General features: G+C 53.2%; 9 protein-coding genes and 1 non-coding gene across 10 annotated transcripts; 7 read left to right on the forward strand and 3 right to left on the reverse strand.

Moving 5' to 3' along the window:
- Window positions 1-1,247: 1,247 nt before the first annotated feature.
- Window positions 1,248-4,707, forward strand: CC84DRAFT_1214005 (subtilisin-like protein; the record flags this gene model as incomplete). Its single annotated transcript, XM_018182598.1, has 5 exons — window positions 1,248-2,041; window positions 2,093-2,882; window positions 3,242-3,435; window positions 3,526-3,994; window positions 4,057-4,707. The coding sequence occupies 5 exons, from the start codon at window positions 1,248-1,250 to the stop codon at window positions 4,705-4,707; spliced, it is 2,898 nt and encodes a 965-aa protein (XP_018041070.1).
- A 291-nt stretch (window positions 4,708-4,998) lies between these two features.
- CC84DRAFT_1161575 (uncharacterized protein) lies at window positions 4,999-6,028 on the forward strand. Its single transcript, XM_018177776.1, has one exon. It carries the CDS (start codon window positions 5,157-5,159, stop codon window positions 6,000-6,002), a length of 846 nt encoding a protein of 281 aa, XP_018041071.1. The 5' UTR covers window positions 4,999-5,156; the 3' UTR covers window positions 6,003-6,028.
- Window positions 6,029-6,764: 736 nt separating this feature from the next.
- Window positions 6,765-6,859, reverse strand: CC84DRAFT_t23. The gene has a single exon. It is a non-coding gene; the product is annotated as a tRNA-Val (tRNA).
- A 248-nt stretch (window positions 6,860-7,107) lies between these two features.
- CC84DRAFT_1161576 (uncharacterized protein) lies at window positions 7,108-8,152 on the forward strand. The gene has a single exon (XM_018177777.1). It carries the CDS (start codon window positions 7,388-7,390, stop codon window positions 7,949-7,951), a length of 564 nt encoding a protein of 187 aa, XP_018041072.1. The 5' UTR covers window positions 7,108-7,387; the 3' UTR covers window positions 7,952-8,152.
- A 147-nt stretch (window positions 8,153-8,299) lies between these two features.
- On the reverse strand, window positions 8,300-9,118 carry CC84DRAFT_1139438 (uncharacterized protein; the record flags this gene model as incomplete). Its single annotated transcript, XM_018176238.1, has 2 exons — window positions 8,759-9,118; window positions 8,300-8,709 (listed from the first exon to the last, which is right to left on the reverse strand). Exons 1-2 carry the CDS (start codon window positions 9,012-9,014, stop codon window positions 8,300-8,302), a joined length of 666 nt encoding a protein of 221 aa, XP_018041073.1. The 5' UTR covers window positions 9,015-9,118.
- A 479-nt stretch (window positions 9,119-9,597) lies between these two features.
- CC84DRAFT_1161578 (UPF0103-domain-containing protein) lies at window positions 9,598-10,985 on the forward strand. Its single transcript, XM_018177778.1, has 4 exons — window positions 9,598-9,871; window positions 9,922-9,990; window positions 10,038-10,262; window positions 10,315-10,985. Exons 1-4 carry the CDS (start codon window positions 9,684-9,686, stop codon window positions 10,832-10,834), a joined length of 1,002 nt encoding a protein of 333 aa, XP_018041074.1. The 5' UTR covers window positions 9,598-9,683; the 3' UTR covers window positions 10,835-10,985.
- Window positions 10,986-11,107: 122 nt separating this feature from the next.
- Window positions 11,108-12,547, forward strand: CC84DRAFT_1161580 (uncharacterized protein). Its single transcript, XM_018177779.1, has one exon. The coding sequence runs from the start codon at window positions 11,425-11,427 to the stop codon at window positions 12,388-12,390; it is 966 nt and encodes a 321-aa protein (XP_018041075.1). The 5' UTR covers window positions 11,108-11,424; the 3' UTR covers window positions 12,391-12,547.
- A 282-nt stretch (window positions 12,548-12,829) lies between these two features.
- Window positions 12,830-15,150, reverse strand: CC84DRAFT_1113198 (long-chain fatty acid transporter-like protein). Its single transcript, XM_018175344.1, has 2 exons — window positions 15,038-15,150; window positions 12,830-14,964 (listed from the first exon to the last, which is right to left on the reverse strand). Exons 1-2 carry the CDS (start codon window positions 15,042-15,044, stop codon window positions 12,926-12,928), a joined length of 2,046 nt encoding a protein of 681 aa, XP_018041076.1. The 5' UTR covers window positions 15,045-15,150; the 3' UTR covers window positions 12,830-12,925.
- Window positions 15,151-15,785: 635 nt separating this feature from the next.
- On the forward strand, window positions 15,786-17,094 carry CC84DRAFT_1256483 (uncharacterized protein; the record flags this gene model as incomplete). Its single annotated transcript, XM_018184630.1, has 3 exons — window positions 15,786-16,002; window positions 16,804-16,960; window positions 17,008-17,094. The coding sequence occupies exons 1-3, from the start codon at window positions 15,857-15,859 to the stop codon at window positions 17,092-17,094; spliced, it is 390 nt and encodes a 129-aa protein (XP_018041077.1). The 5' UTR covers window positions 15,786-15,856.
- Window positions 17,095-18,122: 1,028 nt separating this feature from the next.
- On the forward strand, window positions 18,123-19,324 carry CC84DRAFT_1139448 (class I glutamine amidotransferase-like protein). The gene is made up of 3 exons (XM_018176239.1): window positions 18,123-18,275; window positions 18,354-18,795; window positions 18,846-19,324. The coding sequence occupies exons 1-3, from the start codon at window positions 18,134-18,136 to the stop codon at window positions 19,162-19,164; spliced, it is 903 nt and encodes a 300-aa protein (XP_018041078.1). The 5' UTR covers window positions 18,123-18,133; the 3' UTR covers window positions 19,165-19,324.
- The last annotated feature ends 1,307 nt before the right edge of the window (window positions 19,325-20,631 follow it).

Genomic DNA, 20,631 nt, shown 5'->3' on the forward strand with positions numbered 1-20,631 from the left:
TATCAGTCGAATCTGGAGTTGGAAGCATGCTATCCCTTCGAGAACCCCTCCGTCGCCCTTCTTCTGCATAAACTGGTCGATCCTGTGGGTCAAATTGGTCGAAGAAGACTGGCGGATAGCGAGGCCTAAGCGACACAAGCCATCGACCGCGGACTCGAGTGCTTGCAAACTTTCGACTAGCGGAGATGAGTCTCCTTTGTCCAACTGTTGATTCATTCTATCGAGGATGAATCCAGCGGTCTCGCGTTCCTCCCCGCTCGAGGGCTTTCCCTCCAGTAATTGAACAAGTAACCCTCAGCATCGAATGCGACACAAATTAGGTTGTGGGTACGTACTGTCGTTCAAATTGTTCTCCACTATTGCGAGGTACTGTAGGACGAGACTCCGTAGGGATTCACTGAACCTCAGCCGGGCGTCTAGAGATACTTTTGGACGATTCACATCGCGAGCAAAGACCCCTAGATGAGTCGCCCACTGGCTAAACTGATCGTATAGGACTTCAGTGACAACGAGGCTTCGCGCCTTAGGGTTGTTTATTATCTGGCTGAAACCTTCATCGCAGCTCTGGGATTTCGTGTAGATTTCTGTCCGGTCGTGAAGGTCCATGTTCGTTAATCCCGCAGCGTCATCAGCCCCGGTGGAAACGCGGGAAACAACACCAATGGGGCAGCAGAGACAGAAGAACTAACCTGTGGGTGAGAGGAAAGTGTGCGCCGATACCTTGTAGATTAACGATCGTTACTTGAGATGAAGCAAACATTGATGAAAACCTGCAGCCTTGATCAAGTAAAGTCGATGGGCGCGAACACAAAAGATGGCCTACATTCCCGATCGCACCTGCCAGACCGAACAGGCGATATGTTTCAGCCAGGCTTGGGAGCGGGGTTTTGCGCCAATCCAGCCACCAGCCGCCTGTTCTTATCCTGCAACCCCTCCAGGGTTAAGCGAAGCTGCATGTCCACGTCGCTCCCCCGTTCTTAAGTCATCGCAGCTGAGGCCACCAACGTCTCCTCCTGCTGCTAGGAAACCTTGACGCTAGAGCCGCTTGAATGCAACATGCCCATTTGTTCTGCTCCGACATGTTTTCTAGGGAAATTCATTTAGCTTTCTGATGACCACATACACGATCAGCCTGGTCTAGGATTTCCTATTTGAGGCTTTGTCGACTCGGGTCTAGCAGAGCGCAAGAACAAAGTGACCCTGGACTCGAAGCACGAAATCTTCATCAACCGTGATTCGTGTTTACTATGGACGAGCGACGTGAATCTATTGCCCATCTGGACGAGTGGCGGCTTCTGGTCGACGTGTGCCGTATTTTCGCCTGCAAACATTCTTGGACCGCGCGTAGTCCAAACGAAGTGGATAAACTATCAGTAAAAAGACAAGCGGAGCTATTTAAAGTCAACATCGACGAAATTGGAGTTCATGTTGACACCGAACTTGTTCTCGGCGCAGACGCCCGCGATGATTTCATACTGGCAATCGAAGCTCTGCTCTCCAACCTGGAGAGTCTTGTAGACGAGAAACGCCTCCCAATGAAGGGACAGGCTCATCTCCTTCACAGATTTCCGAAACTCGTAGCGCTGAAGACAATGCTCGATCGAGGAGAACCTCTTTCCATCGATAATTTCGGCCAATACCTTCATCTTTCTCAGGATGCCAGGAGTTTCAAAAGAACGCGGTTTGCAGTCCAAACGTTTAATATTTCGTCAAGAGTCCTGTTGGGAGACACTAGAACTGTCTCTCTGCAAGCGGCCTCAGCAGACACTAGTACCCTTGCTCCGGTCTATCATCCTCAAAGCAGCTTCAGTCCGTCTTTCTGGAATGGCTCCAAACGTTTGTTCGACCATCTGGTTGTAAACGTCCAAAAGTGCGATGAAAAGAATGTTAAAAAGCAGGAGCACAAGTTGCTGCTGCGATTGAAAAACATTTCAGACTACTATGGGCAAGATGGGATGCATCCGAGGATTAGCATCTTGCTTGCATCGTGCTTGAACCCGAAGTCTTGGCACCAAACGATATGCTCCATCCCATCCCAAAGGTAAGACATGACCTCAATCTGTCGTCGTCGACGTACTTACAGCTGGAGCAGCTTGACGAAGTCCGAAACCTTCATTCCAAATATTTGTCTCAAGGCACGTGAAATGTTCCTAGATGAGCGGTTGTTTTGGATCGAGCTGTGCAACGAGCAATTTATCGACAAGTCCGATCTCGTGTTTGGTACTCCGCTCGACCACCCACCTACAGAGCACACGAAGTCGTTGTCTGATCTCTTGGCGGAGAAAATAGTGTCAGACCGCTATCAATTCCGACCGGAAGACAAGAGAATCATAGCCTTCAACCTCGCATATGCGCTACTCCAGTTTTATGAAGGGCCGTGGATTCAGACCCTTTGGACGCCAGACCATATTCACTTCATGTATGAAAAAGGCACCAGCACCGTTTACGACATCCGCCAACCGTACATTTCCTGCATTCTATCGAATGAGCCTCCTCAAATGGGCTCACTGGATTCTGCTCACAAATACCCTTTGATGCTTTCTTTTGCCAAGCTGCTACTGGAGCTGGAGATAGGAGAGCCAGTACAAGCTCAAGAGAGGCGCAACGGTGCATCAAGCGTCCTGCAACCTTTGATTGCATATTGTGAGACCAAGAGTAAAGAGCAGCTCGACAGACACTATGCCAAAGCTCTTATAGCCTGCGTGAAGTTCCAGCAGTTTCTCAGTGAGGAAAAAGAGAGGGACCCAGGAACGACATGCCGTGATGTTATTCTGCATCGCATTGTGCATCCATTAGAAGAGCGCCTCAACGAGTCTCCGAAAACGGCAAAGTGGAACAGTAGAAATCTTGATCTGAAGACCGGAATTCCTGTTCAAGAGCCGGTACGTGAGATTGCGGTCGCGATCGATCCCATCAAACAAGTATCAAATTCAAGCAACGTTCCCGCATCGAAAGACAATAGGGCACCTGCGAAGTTGCGATTTGTTACAGCTCCTATACCATCGCGTCATTCGAGTAGAAACTCTACGTATTCTGAACGTGGTGGCCCGACGCAAGCGTGGAACAAGCATCCGAGGTCTGCACAAACTTCATTGCCCCGTGCCGGCGCCGCTCGACAAGCAGGTAAGGCTGCAGAGGAGAAACCATCACATTCAGGCCGCAGGACCCCAATAATAAGAGGCACCAAGAGCTCGAAAAATGAAGCAACTCCTGAACAGCTTTTATTTACTACTTCTTCCAGCTCGATGAAGACAAGGTCTCCAACTCCATTAGTTCCGAGGGGGACAAGCGTTTCAGAAGGATCCAGCCGCCCTTCGACCCCCCAACCATCCCAATCGACGACTGCACCAGCAAGAACATCGAGAGAGCCGCGCAGATCCGTAAATCCGGCGTATGGAGAAGACTTGTGGTCGGGATTTGGCAAATGCTTTTCTCGTGACCCAAAGACGTGGTATGAGGTTCCACTGCTCGGCTCCAAGCGGTCAGGCCCCGTTGTTGTGCAAAGGGGAGCTAACGCATGAATAGTGATGAAATCTCAACGAAAACTTTCGATTACTTGAATTCGACGGTCAGCAAGTGGCTTCTATACAAACCACGATACGATAAGCCCATCAAAATCGCGGTCCTGGACACCGGGTTGGACGGTGATCATGAAGACTTTCAGAGAGCGAGGACAACCACGTTCACAGGGAAGTTTGGTGATGAACCTAACCCAATGCACAACGAAGACCCACAGATTAATCGTATCAGAAGCTATCGAAATTTCTGCACCACTGAACAAGCATGCGACCACAATGTCACTGATCAAGACAATGAAGACACTCTCGCAGATGTCCAAGACTTTGACGGCCATGGCACAAAAGTCGCAGGTATAATTCTCCGCCTGGCTCCTGATTCAGAGTTATTCATTGCAAAGGTTTGCATAGGAGGCGAGAGGAAACTTCCAGCGGAGGAGTCAAAGTTCCAAAAGCCGGAACCTGACGTTGTTGCAGCGGTAAGTCAAGAGCTACTTCGCAATCTTCGTTGATCTTCGTAACTAAATAGTCAAATATACAGGCAATTAGGTGGGCCATTAAAAAAGGAGTTCACATCATAAACTTGTCTCTAGGGTTTCGAAATTACGGATCGAGGCTAGACGATCTACAACGCGCACTGGAAGAAGCAGCCAAAGCCCGAATTGTCATTTTTGCCTCCACGACCAACGAGGGTTATCACGAAAAAGTAGCGTGGCCGGCTAGCGACGCTAACTTCGCTCTGGGTGTGAGTGCTTCCGTAGATAATGGCGGGACGAAGTCGAGTTTTACTGGAATGCATTGCCCTCATGGAGCGAATTTGATGGTCGTAGGCGAAAACATTCTGTCTCAAAGGCTGGGCGGAGGCTTCACCGTCTGCAATGGTTCCTCTTTTGCGACGCCAGTGGCAGCTGCAATCGGCGCCCTCGTTATGGCCTTTATCGAGCAGCTAGTGTGCCGAAAGAATCGAGAGGAAGCTAGGAGCAGCATAAACCCGGAAGACATTCACACTAACAGCGGGATGCTCAAGGTGTTAAAGGGAATTAGCTCACGCCCGGAGCAACACTATTGGACCCTCGATTCTCAGCTATTCTGGGCGGACTACGAGGCTTCTTCGAGTAATGATGAAGGAAAGGCGAGAGAATTTGCATGGAGCATAATAAAAAAAGCTCTGCACCGAGGAGGGTCTAGATAGTTCATTTATAGTCGTGAACGGGAGACAATAGGCGCAAAATAACTCCAGGTAGGTTCTCCTTGAGTTCAAACTGGGCACTGCGCGCGTTCTAGATGGATCTGGAAAACTTCACGAGGGTTACCTAGTTGAGTGACGCACCAAGCCCGCTCGATGGTTCGTAAAAGGACTCCAATGATACTTGAAGCTAGCCCATATCATTGGGGCAGTGATCCATTCTCGCGTGACCCCGCAGCTCCGCCACAATATGCAAGACGAGTCTCATTCAGCTGGCTGCTTTCTTTGGGGGTTTCCTATTGGAAGACCGACGCACTACATGAAGCACAGCGCGGCTCACGCACGCTCACCGGAACAACAACGCTGCTGAGATAAATTCTGGTGAAACCCCTCCAACCGTAGAGGCAGCACGTCAAAAAATCTGCCCGTTCCAACATCCGTCGTCACCACCAAAAATGTCTCAGCAACCAGGCGGCGTCGTGGGCAAAATGCTCTGGCTTGTCCCGCGCTATGTAGAAGAGCACGGCACGCTGATGAGACTGGGCGCCATTCTTACAGACCCGACGGACCTCGAATCCGCCTGCAACCTCGATCGCATCCCAGTCATCCCTCCCAAAGCGCGTCGCAATGCGACGCCGCACGTGCGGAACTACGTGCACACCCAGCTCAGCAATCGCAACAGCGTGCTTGCCAAAGCGGTGCCGGAGCTGCCATACTTCCAGGCGGGTCTGTCAGCCGACGCGACGTGGAAGCACGACGCGGACACGACGCTCGAGGCAATGGATATCAAAGCCGAGGTGTTCATCCCTGACAAGGACTTTATGCGTGAGGCGCTCAGCTGTGACGCCGTTATCGCCGAGATGAGGAAATGCTTTTTCAAGAAATCATTCTACATGATAGTTGGCGTCGCGACGGCGCGAAACCTAACACTCAACGAGAAGCTAGGTAGTGAGCGCAGGATCGCGGCATCGGCGCATGCGCAAGCTACCGGGGTTGCGGGCGCAGGCGAGCTTGGGTTTGAGCGTGAGAGAACGGCGACGGCTGAGGGGAACCTTGCGGTCACGCAAGAGTGCGATTTTGCCTTTCGACTTAGAGAGTTTGTGTATTCCAATATTAGCGGGGTGAGGGACAAGGGGAACTATGGCGAAAGTGCAATGTTCGGAGAGGGCAAGAGCGGAAAGACGGCGCAGCAGGAAGATGTAGAAGAGTTCCCGGAATTCTTATTTTTCATGGATGAAGACGAGGATGCGTCGGATGTTCTCTCGCTTCCCATTGAAGATAATGGCCCCAATTCCTTGTAGATAGACTATCTTTGTCTATGGAGAGCAAGGTGCAATGCAAAGTATTGACAGCAGAAAGCTCTTATGAGAATGCACTACCTTGGGTTGTCGCTAATGGCAATCGCAAGCTGGCTTTGCTCATCTCTCCGTCGAAGTGTTGTGCAAGTTCAAATTGTAGACTGAAGTAACTACTCAGGTTTGGGGGAATACAAACTCTCGATCTGATTGCTCACCGATGATGTCCGGTACACCCCACCCAGACATCTGGACGCCACAAGCAGCTAAAATGGTTGCATTGATATGTCCAACAATGCAGAAAGAAGAAATGGCATGTTCTACCTCCTGCATTTCATGCAACAAGTAGTGAGAATTGGGTTGAAAGTAGCTGTTGTAGTTCCCTATCCCATATATGCAGTCTGCAAGGCTGCCTCCACATAAATACAAAAAGCTAGGGAAAGCTTATAAGTTGTACGGTTTAGTCTTCTTTAAAACTATGCTAGGGTAACTCAGAGTGTTGTAAGAATACAATCTTGCGATCTGAATGCGAATCTGTGGTGTTGGTGGGGGCGAGTCGGTCGGCTCGGCTGTAGGATGCGCTGGAACACCTGAGCGCGATATCGCACCCAAACACCCATGGAATTGCGTAAAAACCCAGGAGGGCGTACAATTGCATGCGCGCTTCAATATTTGATGTTGTCTGTCCCGCTCGTTTGCGTGTTGGACAAGGAATGGCGCGTTTCGGCGCCAAAAACGAGGGGGGAAAAAAACAAAAAGAGAATGTTGTACGGCTGCCCGGGATCGAACCGGGGACCTTCTGCGCTTTACACTTGCTGTCGCTGGATGTAAAGCAGACATCATAACCGCTAGACTACAGCCGCTGATGCAATTCCGTGAGAGAAAATGAAATAATTGTTATATATATACCAAATACAATTTCTCAGATCGCACACGTCAAAAACTGGCAATACGGGGCAAATTTGATGGAAACGTAGGGTGAAGGAGCTAGAAGAAGCGAGCCAGTAGGTAGTGGGGACGGTGTGCGGTAAAGTGGATGTTGGACGCCTTGGCGGAAGATAGCGGGAATGAAGAAGCATCATTCTGAGAGCGATCGCTTGAAAACCAGAACTCAATCACGAAGATCTTAGAGAACGCTGAAAGGTCAATCATTTTGACCATCTTGATATCTATGTTCTAGATGGAAGCTTTTGAATTGGCTACGTAAATTGTGCACGGCCTCCATGACATAGTCCTAACCAGTTAAGCTCCGTCAGCTCGGAAGCTGTTCCACTTGCCGCTTCGCTCTCTTCTCGCCATCTTTCTTTCTCGCCCACAGTCGTTGTATAACCACTCAGCTACTTGTGCATCAATTGCGCGTCCGCTCTCACCCAGAGCTTCAATCACCCAAAATGACCGCCCGCGCCCCAACCCTGCGCACCCTCCTCCGAACAACCACCACCCTCCGCCCCGCAACTCAGCCAGCGCGGCCATTCTCCCAACTTCAAAACCATTCGCGATCTCGCTCGCCATCTCCCCCACCGCCATACGCAGCGCGCAACGTCACCTTCCTCGCCGCCCACTCCTGGACCCGCTTCCACACGCCCTACACCTACTCCTCGGTCCGCACCTTCGCATCCACCCCGCGCACCTCCGCGTTCGTCCCACAACCGCCCAGCTCGTCCACCGCCGCCACTAAAATCGATGAAGTGATGGAAGAAATCACCGAGTTGTACGGCACCGCGCGCGACGAGTTCGAGATCGCGGCGGAGGAGACGGAGAAGAACACCACGTATGCGGCGGACGACCGGGCGGCGGCGAGGGAGGAGCTGGATCGGTTGCTGGAGTATTATGGGGGCGTTTTGGAGGGCGATCCCGGGGTTGCGGAGGAGGTTAAGAGGAGAGTTGGGCAGAGGGTGAGGGAGTTAGAACAGGCGGTGTTGGGGATGGAGGAGAGTGTTACGCATGGGGATTAGAGGAGGTGTATGACATTGGCATCGGAGCGTAGGAAAAGGTGGATGACCGAAGATGTACGATATTTTGTGGCAGACGGCCCTGAGGGCATGTCTCGATGTACGATGGACAGTGAGGGATGTAGATGGAGAACAATTCGGTTGTGTATTTAGCGCTCAATGGCACTCTACTGGATCAAATATTCTACGATGCGCTACACGAACAATATGTATTGGCTATGCTCGTGGACTCCAAATCTCGCATATGGTATCTACCCAAACTCCGAACGTATCGCTATGCTTCCAATCCAATCAAAACGCCCAGCCCCGTAAAAATGAGTTAACAGCATAAAGCGCCATGAGCAATTTGTACTACCACCACCTCTTCGGATTCCTCGCCGACGTCGCGCACTGCAAGCAATGCCTAGCGTTCGTTACAACCGCGCACTTGCCGCATACGCTCCTCCCACAGTCGCTGCACGCGAGCGAGCACCTATCCAGTGGGCCGTCGACATCCATATCGACATCCATATCGATTGCGTCCTTTTCAAGCAGCGTGTCGCAGTCCTCGCACCGGGGTGCTTCCGCCTCGCGTTGGGGCTGCATCTGCGCAAATGGCAGCTGCACAGGCGGTGCAGGAATTTTCCAAAACGCGTGCAATGTTGACTTTTGCGACTTCTGGATGACGGGTGCTTGTTGCGCGGGCAGTGTGTCAGACAGTATGGGCTCGGCGTGCGGCTGATTGCGCTGTGCAGAGAAGAGCTTGTTGATTGTGGTTTCTGCTTTCGTTAGTCTTCTTTCTCGATGCAAGGGGTGATGGTGAAAGCATACCGTGTATTATATGCTCGTCCGGCCTGTTGTCTCTGACCCGCTTGCGTGTGCGCAGCCCCCAGTCGCTGCTCTTTATCCGTCCCAGATTTGAGAAATCCCACCCTGTGCCTCTGCTCGCAGGAGCATCCACGTCCATCATGCCGCTGGAGCCATTGGGAATGGGTGTGGGGGACTGTGCGTCGGGCGTTGCGAAACCGGCGAAGCTGGAGACGGACATGGGGGACTCGTCGACGGATCGCTTGCGTTTGAAGCCCATTGTGATTATGTATGATGTGTTGCTCAGGTGTAATTTCACGGTATATATACACAGTGTAAGAAGATGATGCGGCGGAAAGCGTGCGTTGTGTTGGGAGAGTAAGCGGAGCTGAATGGATGACGATGAAATGCGGAGGATCGTGTGGAGGCTGGCACGCGTGAATCGTCGCGACGCGCACTAGTCGCGTGTCCAGACATAGGGTCCCAACAATCAACCTTGGCACACCCCAAACGGTTGTATGATTTCATATGCATCTCGTATAGGCATCGAGAGAGAGACTTGATTAATGGGAGTTACGTCGTGGTCGGTATTACGAACAACTGCAAGGCAGCTCAACCGTCCCGGACGCATGCCGCAGCGCATTGATTGATCTCCCGCAGAAGGAATGGAAGACCACCAGGGTGGCTAAGACCGTTCATGTTGCTGATGCCAGAGGTGCTTTTGCTCTGGAGAGAGAGTATGCTAAAGCTGCTCTTGTCCTAGAAAGCCGAGTCCATGCTCATTCCAATCTGTAACTGATTACGTCGTGTCTGGGACGCAGCTGCCCCACCAGAGCTGTACCTGCCCCAGTACCCCGCTACCAACACTCTTGCATCCCAACAGCTCCAAGAGCGTCTTACTTCTTCACCAGTTCTTAACTTCTCGTACCCCATAGAACCTCCAGCTTCGATGGCTCCAGCTATCCGTGATCCTTCACACGCAGGGTCGTGGTACACTGACGATAGCGCAACCCTCTCACAGCAGCTCGACGGCTGGCTGTCGAAGGTACCAAGCTTGACAACTCCCATAGGATCGGCGTCCTCAAAGCAAGGCGATGTCTCAATACCAGTGCAGAAAGCCAGAGCCATAATCGCACCGTAGGCGAATTGAGGGCTGTTACTGAGAACGCAAGGCTCATGACGTGCAGGCATGCTGGATACTCGTACTCAGGGCCTGCTGCTGCATGGGCCTACAAAAGCGCCGACTGGGCAAATGCGTACGGCTGGACTCCTTTAATGCACACTTGGAAGCTCACTCTTGCAGCAAGCGCGTCTTTCTGCTGGGACCCTCCCATCACTGGGGTTTGCCGGGTGCCGCAACTACAGGATGCAGTGAATATGGCACACCTCTCGGAAATCTCACCGTCGATACAGAGCTCGTGGGAACTATCCGAAAGGAGTGGAACTTGAAAACAATGTCCAGGCAGCAGGATGAAGACGAGCATAGCTTAGAGATGCACCTGCCGTACATCTATAAGATGTTGTCATTGTGCGGAGTCCCAGTCATCTATTTCTGCCCCAGTACTCATGCGATCCTACAGACACAACTCGGCCTTCAAGTCGGATGCCTCATCCGTACCTCTGGTCCCCATCCTCGTCGGCGCTACCAACTCAGCCACCGAACGCGATCTCGGCTCCAAGCTCGCCCACTATCTCGCCGACCCCACAAACCTCTTCGTCATATCCTCAGACTTCTGCCACTGGGGCTCACGCTTTCGGTACACATACTACCAACTGCCTGACGGTAGCGCCAGAGAGATCCGATCGTCCTCAGAAGTCAAGAAAGACTATCCGATCCACGAGAGCATCAAGGCAGTCGATTTCGAGAGCATAGACGCAGTCGAGAGCGGAGAGCACAAGCAGTTTCTGAAGCAGCTGCAGGAGACTGGGAACACGGTTTGCGGACGGCATCCAATTGGTGTTTTCATGGCTGCCGTGGAGCAGGCCAGTGGACTGCAGGGCGATGGCAAATTTAGGTTCCTACGATATGAAAGGAGCAGTGAGGTGGTGAGCGTCAGAGACAGCAGCGTCTCGTACGCCAGCGCGTTTGCTATACTTTGAGGGTACGACTACGCCAGGGAATACAATGCCGGTGAAAGGCAGGGCTACAAGCGGCTTTCAAATCCGATTGTATTCAGAGGTATACTAGTAGTCGGTACCTTTTTCTAATCTCGGTTCAATTGCCTTATCTGTCAGTCCCAGTTTCGCATAGTAGAAGTGGGAACATCAATCAGATTTACCACACCAACACACTTGGCCATGCATACTTGGCCAGTGCTTTGTACTTTCTGTTCCACACTTGCCCAAAAAGGTAATCAGTGCTTATTATGTGAGCGCTGTTGCTTCAGTCCTGCTCTAACACTGCCGTCTTGCCGTGCCAATACCCGGACGGCTGCAATTTTTGGTGCCGAAAGCCGAACGCGCATCCACTATGTCAAGCATCTACTCCCACAGCCACATTGTCTTTTTTCCAACCTTCCGCGTGTGGCACAGTATTCTTCCAGCTCAGCCACCCCCATCGACAATCTCTCGTCAATCGATCAATACCGCCCCATTGAATACGCGTAGACCACTAAATATCACGTGATCTCTCTCGCTCCCCGAGGACGACCTTTCACCGCCAACGGCTGTCACAACTCCATGTCCGTACCATGAACTTCGGCAACACCATCGCAAAAGCATGCAGCACCTTCGCTCTCACCAACATCGACGACCTCTTCGTGCTGGTCACTTTCTTCGCGCTCGCCGCCACCGGCAAGACTACGCCCTTGAAGATCACCATCGGGCAGTACCTCGGCTTCACGGTCATCATTGCAGTCAGCATGATCGGCTTTGCGGCGGCGATGGTGCTGCCTCCCGAGCCGATTGGGTTTCTGGGATGGGTGCCGATGATGCTGGGGGTGTGGGGGGTGCTGGGTCTTCTCTTTTCCCACAAGCAGGAGCCGGACGAGGATGTAGGCGAGGAGACTGAGCAGGCGGAGCAGACGGGGAAACGCGATGCACTGAAGCAGATAGGCAGCGTAGCGTTTGTCACCATGACGAACGGCGGGGACAACATCAGCACGTACACGCCGCTCTTTGCGCAGGCCAAGGGCGCCGAGATCGCGGTGTATATTGTGACGTACTACATTCTGCTCGGTGCGTGGTGTCTTGTTGCGTTCCTGGTCATGAAGCAGAGACATGTTGTTGCGCTCGCGGAGAGGTATGCGAGGTGGGTTATTCCGTGGTTGTACGTGGGGCTGGGAGTGTACATTGTGGTTACTTCGGAGTGCTATCCGTGGAGTATTGGGAAGATCGACGATGACCTGTCTTCGAAGCCGGGTAGTGTTATCTTAGGGGTTGTTACTGCCGTTGTAATTGGTGGGGTTGTTGGGGCTATGGTGTGGGTTAGGCTGAGGGGTAGAGCGGCGAGACAGGCGGCAGGAGAAGGTGGTGAAGAGGGCGTTACGACGGACGGTGAGCTGGATGGGGTTACTCCAGAGGTTCAACCCGACAAGCAACAGGAATGCAGTGTGGACGACGACCTGCGGTATCAAGCTGGGGTTCCAGAGTCTGTGGGATCTGAACACGCTGCACCTGTACCCAAAGTATCTGGTGCTGAAGCTATCAGTAAGTAATCCCGGAGAGATATGCTCAAGATTCAGAAGACTCTCTCACATATAATTTGGATCGATTGCCACTGTTTCTTTCCATGGTGTCTGGAGCGGTCAAAAGACGTCCGCACGCGCCACTAATTACCGCAAAGGCGTTGGATGGACATTCTAGAGAAGCCCTTTGAATGAACCAGCGTGTACAAAGTGGATGCATCTGCCAAAACCAAAGGCGCTGAGACGTACACCACACTGCCTCAACTCACACTGACTTTTGATCTTCAGTATGCCAACTTCCTCCTTTCGAAGATGTTTGGCCCCCAACGGGGCGCTTCATGGAGCTTGGCATTACCTACTATTGTGGCAGTGAGCCGAGTAACCGTGACTTATCAGTGAGCTGCAATAACATACGATGTCTCGACCCGGCCACCGACCGGACAATGTACAATCACTCATACATTCAACAGGTACATAATGGTATCTCGAAGGGGTCCCCCTTATACTCCTCCCTTAATAGCATAAATCCCAACCCCAGTCTTCTCCTCCTTTCCCCATCAACCCATCATAGCCTCACCTCGCGCCCCTCGATCCTCTTCAGCACCTTCCCCGTAAACCTCGTATACGTCTTTGCCTCCGGATCCAGCCAAAATAGCACATCTCCCCTCTTCTCCACCGCTCTCGCGTTGATCCCATCTTTCTGGAACAAGTGCTTCTGCTGCTTGTTTGTGCCTGTAGTGTGCATCTGCTTGGTAACCCTCAGCCATAGCGGTACTGCAAACGCCGGCAGACTCCCTCTTGCGTGGTCAGCAATAGACTTCAGAGTCGCAGCGTCCGGTTTATTAGTCCCGTTCTTGAGAATGACGGCGGCGCACCCTGCGCGCCCGTCATGATGCGGCACCTGCACGCCATAAACATTTGCTTCTTCGATGGCGGGATGTTTGCCCAGGGCGTCTGCCACTTCGGCTGTAGACACGTTCTCTGCTTTCCAGCGGAACGTGTCGCCGATGCGGTCGATGAAGTACCAGCGCCCCTCCTTATCGCGGCGAACGAGGTCGCCGGAGCGGAAATACGCATCGCCCTTTGTGCGCACGTCGCGTAGGATCTTGGAGGACGTCGCCTTCGAGTTGCCCCAATAGCCCTGGAATTTCTGCGATATGTTCGCGGCGTCGAGCTTGAAGAGGAGCTCGCCGGCCTCGTTCCAATCACACACCTGACAAAGGCCGGTTTTGGGGTCGCGCAGGGGCTCTGGCGGGGAGGCGTCAGGGTCCATGCGGATGATGGGGAGAGAGGCGCCCATAAGGACGTTGGTTAGCGTGCCGTTGCGGGCAAAGGCGCCTGCGCTGAAGCTGTTGGTGGATTTGTTGAAGAGACCGCTTGGAGCTTCAGTTGCGGAGTAGAACTCATAGATGGTTTCGATGCCGAAGCGGTCTTTGAATGCGTTCCATACATCGGGTCGGAGTCCGTTACCGAAGAAGGCGCGGACGTGGTGTTGCTTGTCGAGGGGCGAAGGTGGTGCTGAGTGCAAGTAGCGGCAGGTCTCGCCGACGTACTGGACGATTGTAGCCTTGGAGGCTCGGACTTCAGGCCAGAAGGTTTTGTGGGAAAAGCGCTGGGATATGCAGATTGCGGCCCCGCCACGCAGCACGGGACCGACCCCAAGGACAGAGGCAGAGCTGTGGTATAGAGGCATCGACGTGTAAAGCACGTCTGTGGATTTGATACCAATCCAGCCCTGGGCGAACTTTGAGCCAGTGAAGGCTTTACCCCAGGACATGATCGCAGCTTTTGGGAGACCTGTCGTTCCTGATGTATATATCAGCATAGCCATGCTGCCTACTTGTTGATTTCCGCGCTCGGAATCGGGGACACGGGTCGGTTTGAGAGAAAGAATGTAGTTTTCCAGGCGCTTGTCGAAGAAGATGAGTTCGAGTCTACGGGTCTGTGACTCTGAATCATCTTCTCCAGACTGTGTTTGTGGTGCAGTCAGATTGGACTGTTGTTGGACCTTCTGGGGAATCTGGCCCGGGTCGCTCTCGAACCCGTAAACGGCTTGGTTGTCTTGCTGACCTGCAGTCGCTGGCACCGTGGCGAAACCATGTTCTGCCATGACGCTTTCTTTGAAATTCTCCTGGCTATTCTGGTCCACAAGCAGTAGTCTCGCCGTACTCGTCCTCACAGTGTGGAACAGCGGAGCGCCTGTCAAATTATAGTTGATGAAGGCCGGTTTCGCGCCAATGCTCCACAACCCGTACCACACCCATATGAACACCTCGCTGTTCATAAAGTCCATCGCCACAACCTCCTCCTTCTGCACTCCTTTGCTCTTCAGCCACGTTCCGTATTTCAAGACGATCTCGTAGGCCTCAGCATAGCTCCACGTCTCTCCGGAGTGTCCCGAGATAATCCAGGGGCGCTGGCGGTTCGACGACTTTGCTTGCGCTTCGAGCTCGTAGAAGAGGTTAAGCTTGTCATTACGCTCGGCTAAACGGGCGCGTATTTGGGCGACAATGAGGGATGAGAGGATGCCGTAGTCGTAGGAGAGCCCGTAACGTCCGTTGAGATAGGCGATGCCGGCGGTGGCTGCGGCGGGGAGGGCGAGTGCTGTGCGACCGCAGAGGTTAGCTACCGTAGCTCTGGAGAAGATGCGCCATGCGCGGTTGCGGCGTGGGCTTACCTTGCATTGTGGAGAAAGGTACAAGTTGTGCTCAAGGAGCGAATAAAGATGGTTGAGGCATCCTACGACCGATATACGCCGGAATTGCGCGGTTCGGTCCTCATCTTTCGCGCAGGTTGGCACCTGAAACTAGGAGATGCCGAGGCATAACTAGGGTAGTGAAGGTCTGTGCGTTTTCTGGGGAAGGGCGTCATCCTCCAACGGGTGTAAGCGACTCGATCGTGGGAACTCATGGGTGAGTGCAGTTGTTCCTGTTTCTGCAGTGATGCAGTCAGCCTCAGTACCTGCCCGGGCCCGAGGCTTTGGTGAAGGCTCCAGGCATCAACAGGCAGATCTCTTACGACGACAATGAAACCAGATCCAAGCTAATACCGATAGGAGTTAAGAAAATGGTAGTAGGGCCTAGGGTACCTTACGAAACTATGCTGTTATTGCGTCGCCGGTGTTCACGTTGACGATAATGGCAGGTGCACACCACTGGCAGCTAATTACTTGCAGCTGTGTTACAGCACGAACCCACTTCGTCAAGAAGAGAAAAATATCGTACTTTCCTTCCTACCATCCGGGTTATGCCAAGGCTTGAAGGCCTCGCCCCGACCGCACGACACCTCAAGAGCCTATGCCCGGGAACATCGGCGAACCTGTTCCTGTGTATTACTGAACAAGGATTCAAGGAGCATTGGGCTTTCATCATGTGTTCTTTCTCATTCTCATCTACGAAACCCCAACTCTGTGCACTCGAATAATTCCCCTCCAACCACCCACCATCAACGTACCACTGCGCCTTGGTCACATTCCTGCTCTCGTCGCCAAGCAGGAATGCATGGAAGCTGCGATCTGGCACGGCTCGGCGAGCTCGTGCTTGAGGATGGCGGGGATGTTGACGGCGGAGAGGTGGAAATCGCCGAGGGGAGACTTGAAAGGCTTCTCCATCATCTCGGTGTCGATGCAGCCGCTTACGATATGTAAGTCCTATGGCATATGGTTGGATCGGTGGAGGGAGATGGAGGGTGGAGAGGGGACTTCCGGGCAGAGTGCGTTGGCGCGGATTCCTCAGGGTGCGCCTTCGAAGGCTGCAACTTTGGCGAGGCTGTGGGTAGGAGGTTGCCCGTCAATTCATGGACTCCGACACAGGCATCATGTATCTCGCAGATCCACCGAACGGGACGCAGAGGCACATGGGCGATGCGCTGCCGAACCCGCATTCTCAGTTGGCTGCGACGGCTATATCTGTTACCGTAATTGCATTCCTCACTGTAGCTCTCTGGGTCTTCACGAGGATACATGTGACAAAGAGTGGCCTGGCGATAGATGGCTGTACATAGCGGGATGTCTTGCTCCTGGGCGCAAGGGGGTTAACGAGATGACGAGTGCAGATATGGCCCTTATTGCCATGGCGTTCTCTTTCAACTTGCTTGGTATGAAATTCAAACGTCAGTTGACTTTGCTGCCTTCCCGTGTTGCTCCCACTGACGAGTGTAGATATGGCTGTGGGGCTTGGATACCACTTTTGGGACATCCCAATGACCGACTGCATGGTTCCCTTCTGAGTTCATACCTTGGCGGGCACCTTGGCGGGCACCATGGTCTACTCACTCAGTCTCGCATTCTTCAAGGTCTCCATCCTCTTTCTCTACCTTCGATCGTCGACCGTACGATGATGAGTAAATCGCCGGGTACAAAGTGGATGTGCCTTGCAAAAGCAACGGCGCTGAGACATACAAAATCTTGCCTTGACTCACACTGACTTTGTATCCGTACTTTAGGTTCAGGGATTTGGTGTGGATCCTGCTCGGCATCGTGATTCCAGATGCGGTCATCTACAACCTGATATCCCTCTTCGGCTGTAGACCAATCGCAGCCTCATGGGATCTGTCCCTCGCAACTACAGCGAAGTGCTTGGATCAGCTGACTAAATACATGGTGAGTACAAGTTGAACTGTCGCGAGGAGTCGGCTAAGCTTATGCAGGCACTGTCGGTCCTCACTATCATTATCGATGTCTTCGAGCTTGTCCTTATTCCCATTGTCATCCCGCTTCAGATGTCGAAATGCTAAAAGGTCTCGATACACCTCATGTTTGAGACTGGCATCTTGTGGGTCATTGACTCTCGCGGTGATGTGCACTTTACTGATGCCAGTGTTTGCGCGGTCGCCATAAAGCGAACACTGCTGCTCAAGCCTCTCATGACCTCTCCAGTCTACACCTGGGCAGCTGTAGAGCAGTTCGAATGGTGCTTCGTGGAAGTCGATGTTGGGATTGTATGCGCGTCTGTTCCAGTTCTTAAATCATTCCTCGCGCGGTACCAGCCCGACCTGATCAGCTCTCGATTGAAAAGCCACGACCGCCCAAGAACACGTACGGACACAACACCATTGAGAAAGGCAGCGAGCGCTCGAAGGTGAAGGACATATACGAGATGACAGTTGTCGAAGACGACGTCTCCTCGGAAAAGACGGTGCAGCCACCCAACGCAAACGACGATGAAGCCAGACTATGGACGGGACCGCACAGTGGTGTCAGAGCCAGTGCTTCATCAAATCTTTCGAAGCCTGCCGCGTCGCACGTTCAGGCGCCGACACTTGGACGCGATAGCGAAGGAAGGAAGATGTATGTGACGTCGGAAACCACTGTAGAGTACGGAGACCGGTGAGCGGATATTGCGAGTTAGCTACGAAAGGAGATACAACCGTCGCTGGTGACGGTGAATTGATCATCTCGTTCAGCTCAAATTGATTCGGGACTGCGGGGGACTTGCTCCCTTGGGGAAGATCACGGCTGCTAGGGGCCATTCCGAGGGTCATTCCGCCCGAGTTGCCTTTCGCGGTGCCTGAACGCATACGCATGATAGGAGGGGCTACGCCATCGCACAGTATGTTTTGTGGGTCACTAGTCACGAGCAGCTCTCTTAGTGGCTGAAGTGGGTCCCAACCCCGCACAGCTTGAATCTGGGGAAGGCGCACGGACCCTGGCGTGAGCATGAAGAGCTCCTGCCCCTCCATCTGCCCATCCTCACACGAGCTCGTACGTGTACCTATTCCACCTCACTTTCATCTCCCACAACTCTTCAATCATCACCAGAAACAAGCAGTCAAGATGAGTGCAATTGCCGACAACAACGATGGGCCTGTCGAGACGGTACAGGTGCTCTTCGCCCTGTACCCTGGCTACAACACCCTCGATGTAGCTGGCCCGCTTGAGGTCCTCAGCCGTTCCCTTCACAACCCCAAAGACAAGGGTATGTTCTTGCACTCATCTCATTGAGCATCAATTGGACTTCCCCACACCCCACTTCGCTGCTGACAAGCTTCGACAGCGAGCAAGGCGTTCAAGGTGCAGTTCGCGGGAACCGCAGCTGCCATGACATCCGTCCAGGGCCTCACCATCAAGGCCGACATGGACTACGAGGACGCCAACGACGAGCTTGAGGACTTTGATGTCATCATTGTTCCCGGCGGCGAGGGTGTCTTCGACGTGCTCAAGAACAAGTCCGAGCCTCTTGGTCTTCTCTCCAAATACGTCGAGCTTCAGGAGAAAAATCCCGCCAAAGAGCGCACCGTACTAGCGGTCGACATTGGCACGCTTCTCCTCGCGCAGCAGGGCATGCTCGAGGGCCTTGCTGCCACCACGCACCCTGACTATTATACCCGCCTTGAGCAGGCTTGCCAGGAGGCTTCGAGCCGCGACCTCTCCATGCGCACCGACGTTATGGAGGAGCGTTACGTGGTCAACAACGCTCGATTCGATCTGGGCGAGAAGTAAGTGTTTCATCGAGCCAGGCTCGGTACTGTTCCCTGACTTCATATAGCCCTGACGACAATCCGTACATCATTCGAAAGACCCGCGGAGGTGACGGCGATAACACACAGGGTGGTCGAAGGAAGTCGATCGCACGCAAGGGCAGCAACGCCTGGCAGGAGTCACGCCGCCGCGAGTCCATCGCCCGGCGTGCCAAACTGCCGCTCGGTGGCATGCGTATCATCACCACCGGCGGCGTCACTGCCGGCTTGGATGCCAGCTTGTATCTGGTGGGTTCTTTGGTTTCCCACGATTCGGCCCTGGAGGTCGCTCGTGTTATGCAGTATTCCTGGGTTAAGGGCGTTACGGTCGATGCAATTGACGTTTGAGCGAGCGAGGCATTGCGATGGCGTTGGAAGCATCTTGAAATGCACCGGACCGTACTGGTCGGCTGGTATGGAATGTCGGGTAGATTCGGTCATCTGCTCTGACTTGATGTAAGGTAACGAAGAGATCACGAAATCAATGTAAAATATCCAAAGAGATGCCCGAGGGTTCGTGACTGCGTTGTTTCTGGTGAGTAAGGGAGGCCATGGCGGAAGTCGCACCAACTCTCGACGCGGTCCCTTGCCGCCTCGCACGCGCAGGTATTTCCCAAATGCCGAAAAGAGAACGCTCAGCCAAACAGAACCTTCCGCGAAGCAGAAGTGTCGAGACGAGAGAAATTCTTTCCCCCTAGCGGAGCTGGAGGCACCAGACGCAATATTCACTACGGTGGCTCGGAAGAAGAAGCGAGCGACACTGCGCGTGACGGTATCCGCTCGCCTATTCTAGTTTTCAAATCAGCTTCAGTGCCGCACACTATATCAGTTTTTGACGCTCGTGGTAACCAGGGCCGCCACCGCGTCATCTAACGATGTTTGGCATTGCCCTCCGAAGTTCCGCCACACATCGACTTGCAAAGACTGGCGCGTTTTCAACTTTGCTGCTCAACGAACAGGCGTCCCATCGGAGTCAAGACCGCCCGCAGTAGGACTCACGTTTTCTGGGCCCTGGGTCCAGCAGTCAAGGTCAGCATCGCCGCTGTTACATTAAGCTCGCAAGAGCCGAGTCATCTCGCCGCTAAGATGCACTAGTGAGCAGAAATCGTCAATGCACCCACGCTTCCCATGCGGGTACCCCCGTGGCACACAGATATCTCGAATGTGTATATCAGGGTCTACGCGGGACGCCCTGCAGCTCGCCTTCGGTTCTGCAGTTCGGAATACCCCGTCTGGCGGCTTCTTGCGTTCGGGCCGTGATGACGAGGAGCTTACAGCGCGAGGCGAGCAGTCGAAACGCGATAATCTGCTGGCTGCGGGGATCCATCCGCAATGTGAGGTTGAATGGAACGCGTTGTGATTGGTTGAATGCGCGGATGCGCTGCATCAAGACGCAGTGGCTGTGTAGGTGAGCTCGAAATTCGCGCATGCTAACCTCCAACAGCCTAAGCAAAGCGACTTCGCCAGTACATCGTCTGCCGCTTTGGGAGCGGAAATTGCATCTCACATGCTGTGCGCTTGCTCTTTCAAACAAGAGACTGGTGACGGCGCTGATGGGCGTAGCTTGAGCGATTTTTCGTCGAATCGCTGTGTTACCGCGCGCGGCAAACAACACAGCCTGCTTGCAGCTTTGTTCGCTTCCATCGTAGCTATGTCAAGGATTTTGGCGACATTCTGTGTCACCGCTTCCCGTGGTTTCCATTACGTGCGGTATGAGACGGTGGCTGGTGCGGTCATCGACAGCGCTGTAACCTGGGCATGAGAACGCGCTGCACGTGGGTACCAGATTGTCGTCACGTAAGGCTGGAAAGGGTC

Source organism: Paraphaeosphaeria sporulosa (assembly GCF_001642045.1).
Source record: "Paraphaeosphaeria sporulosa strain AP3s5-JAC2a unplaced genomic scaffold CC84scaffold_2, whole genome shotgun sequence".
Taxonomy (NCBI): Eukaryota; Fungi; Ascomycota; class Dothideomycetes; order Pleosporales; family Didymosphaeriaceae; genus Paraphaeosphaeria; species Paraphaeosphaeria sporulosa.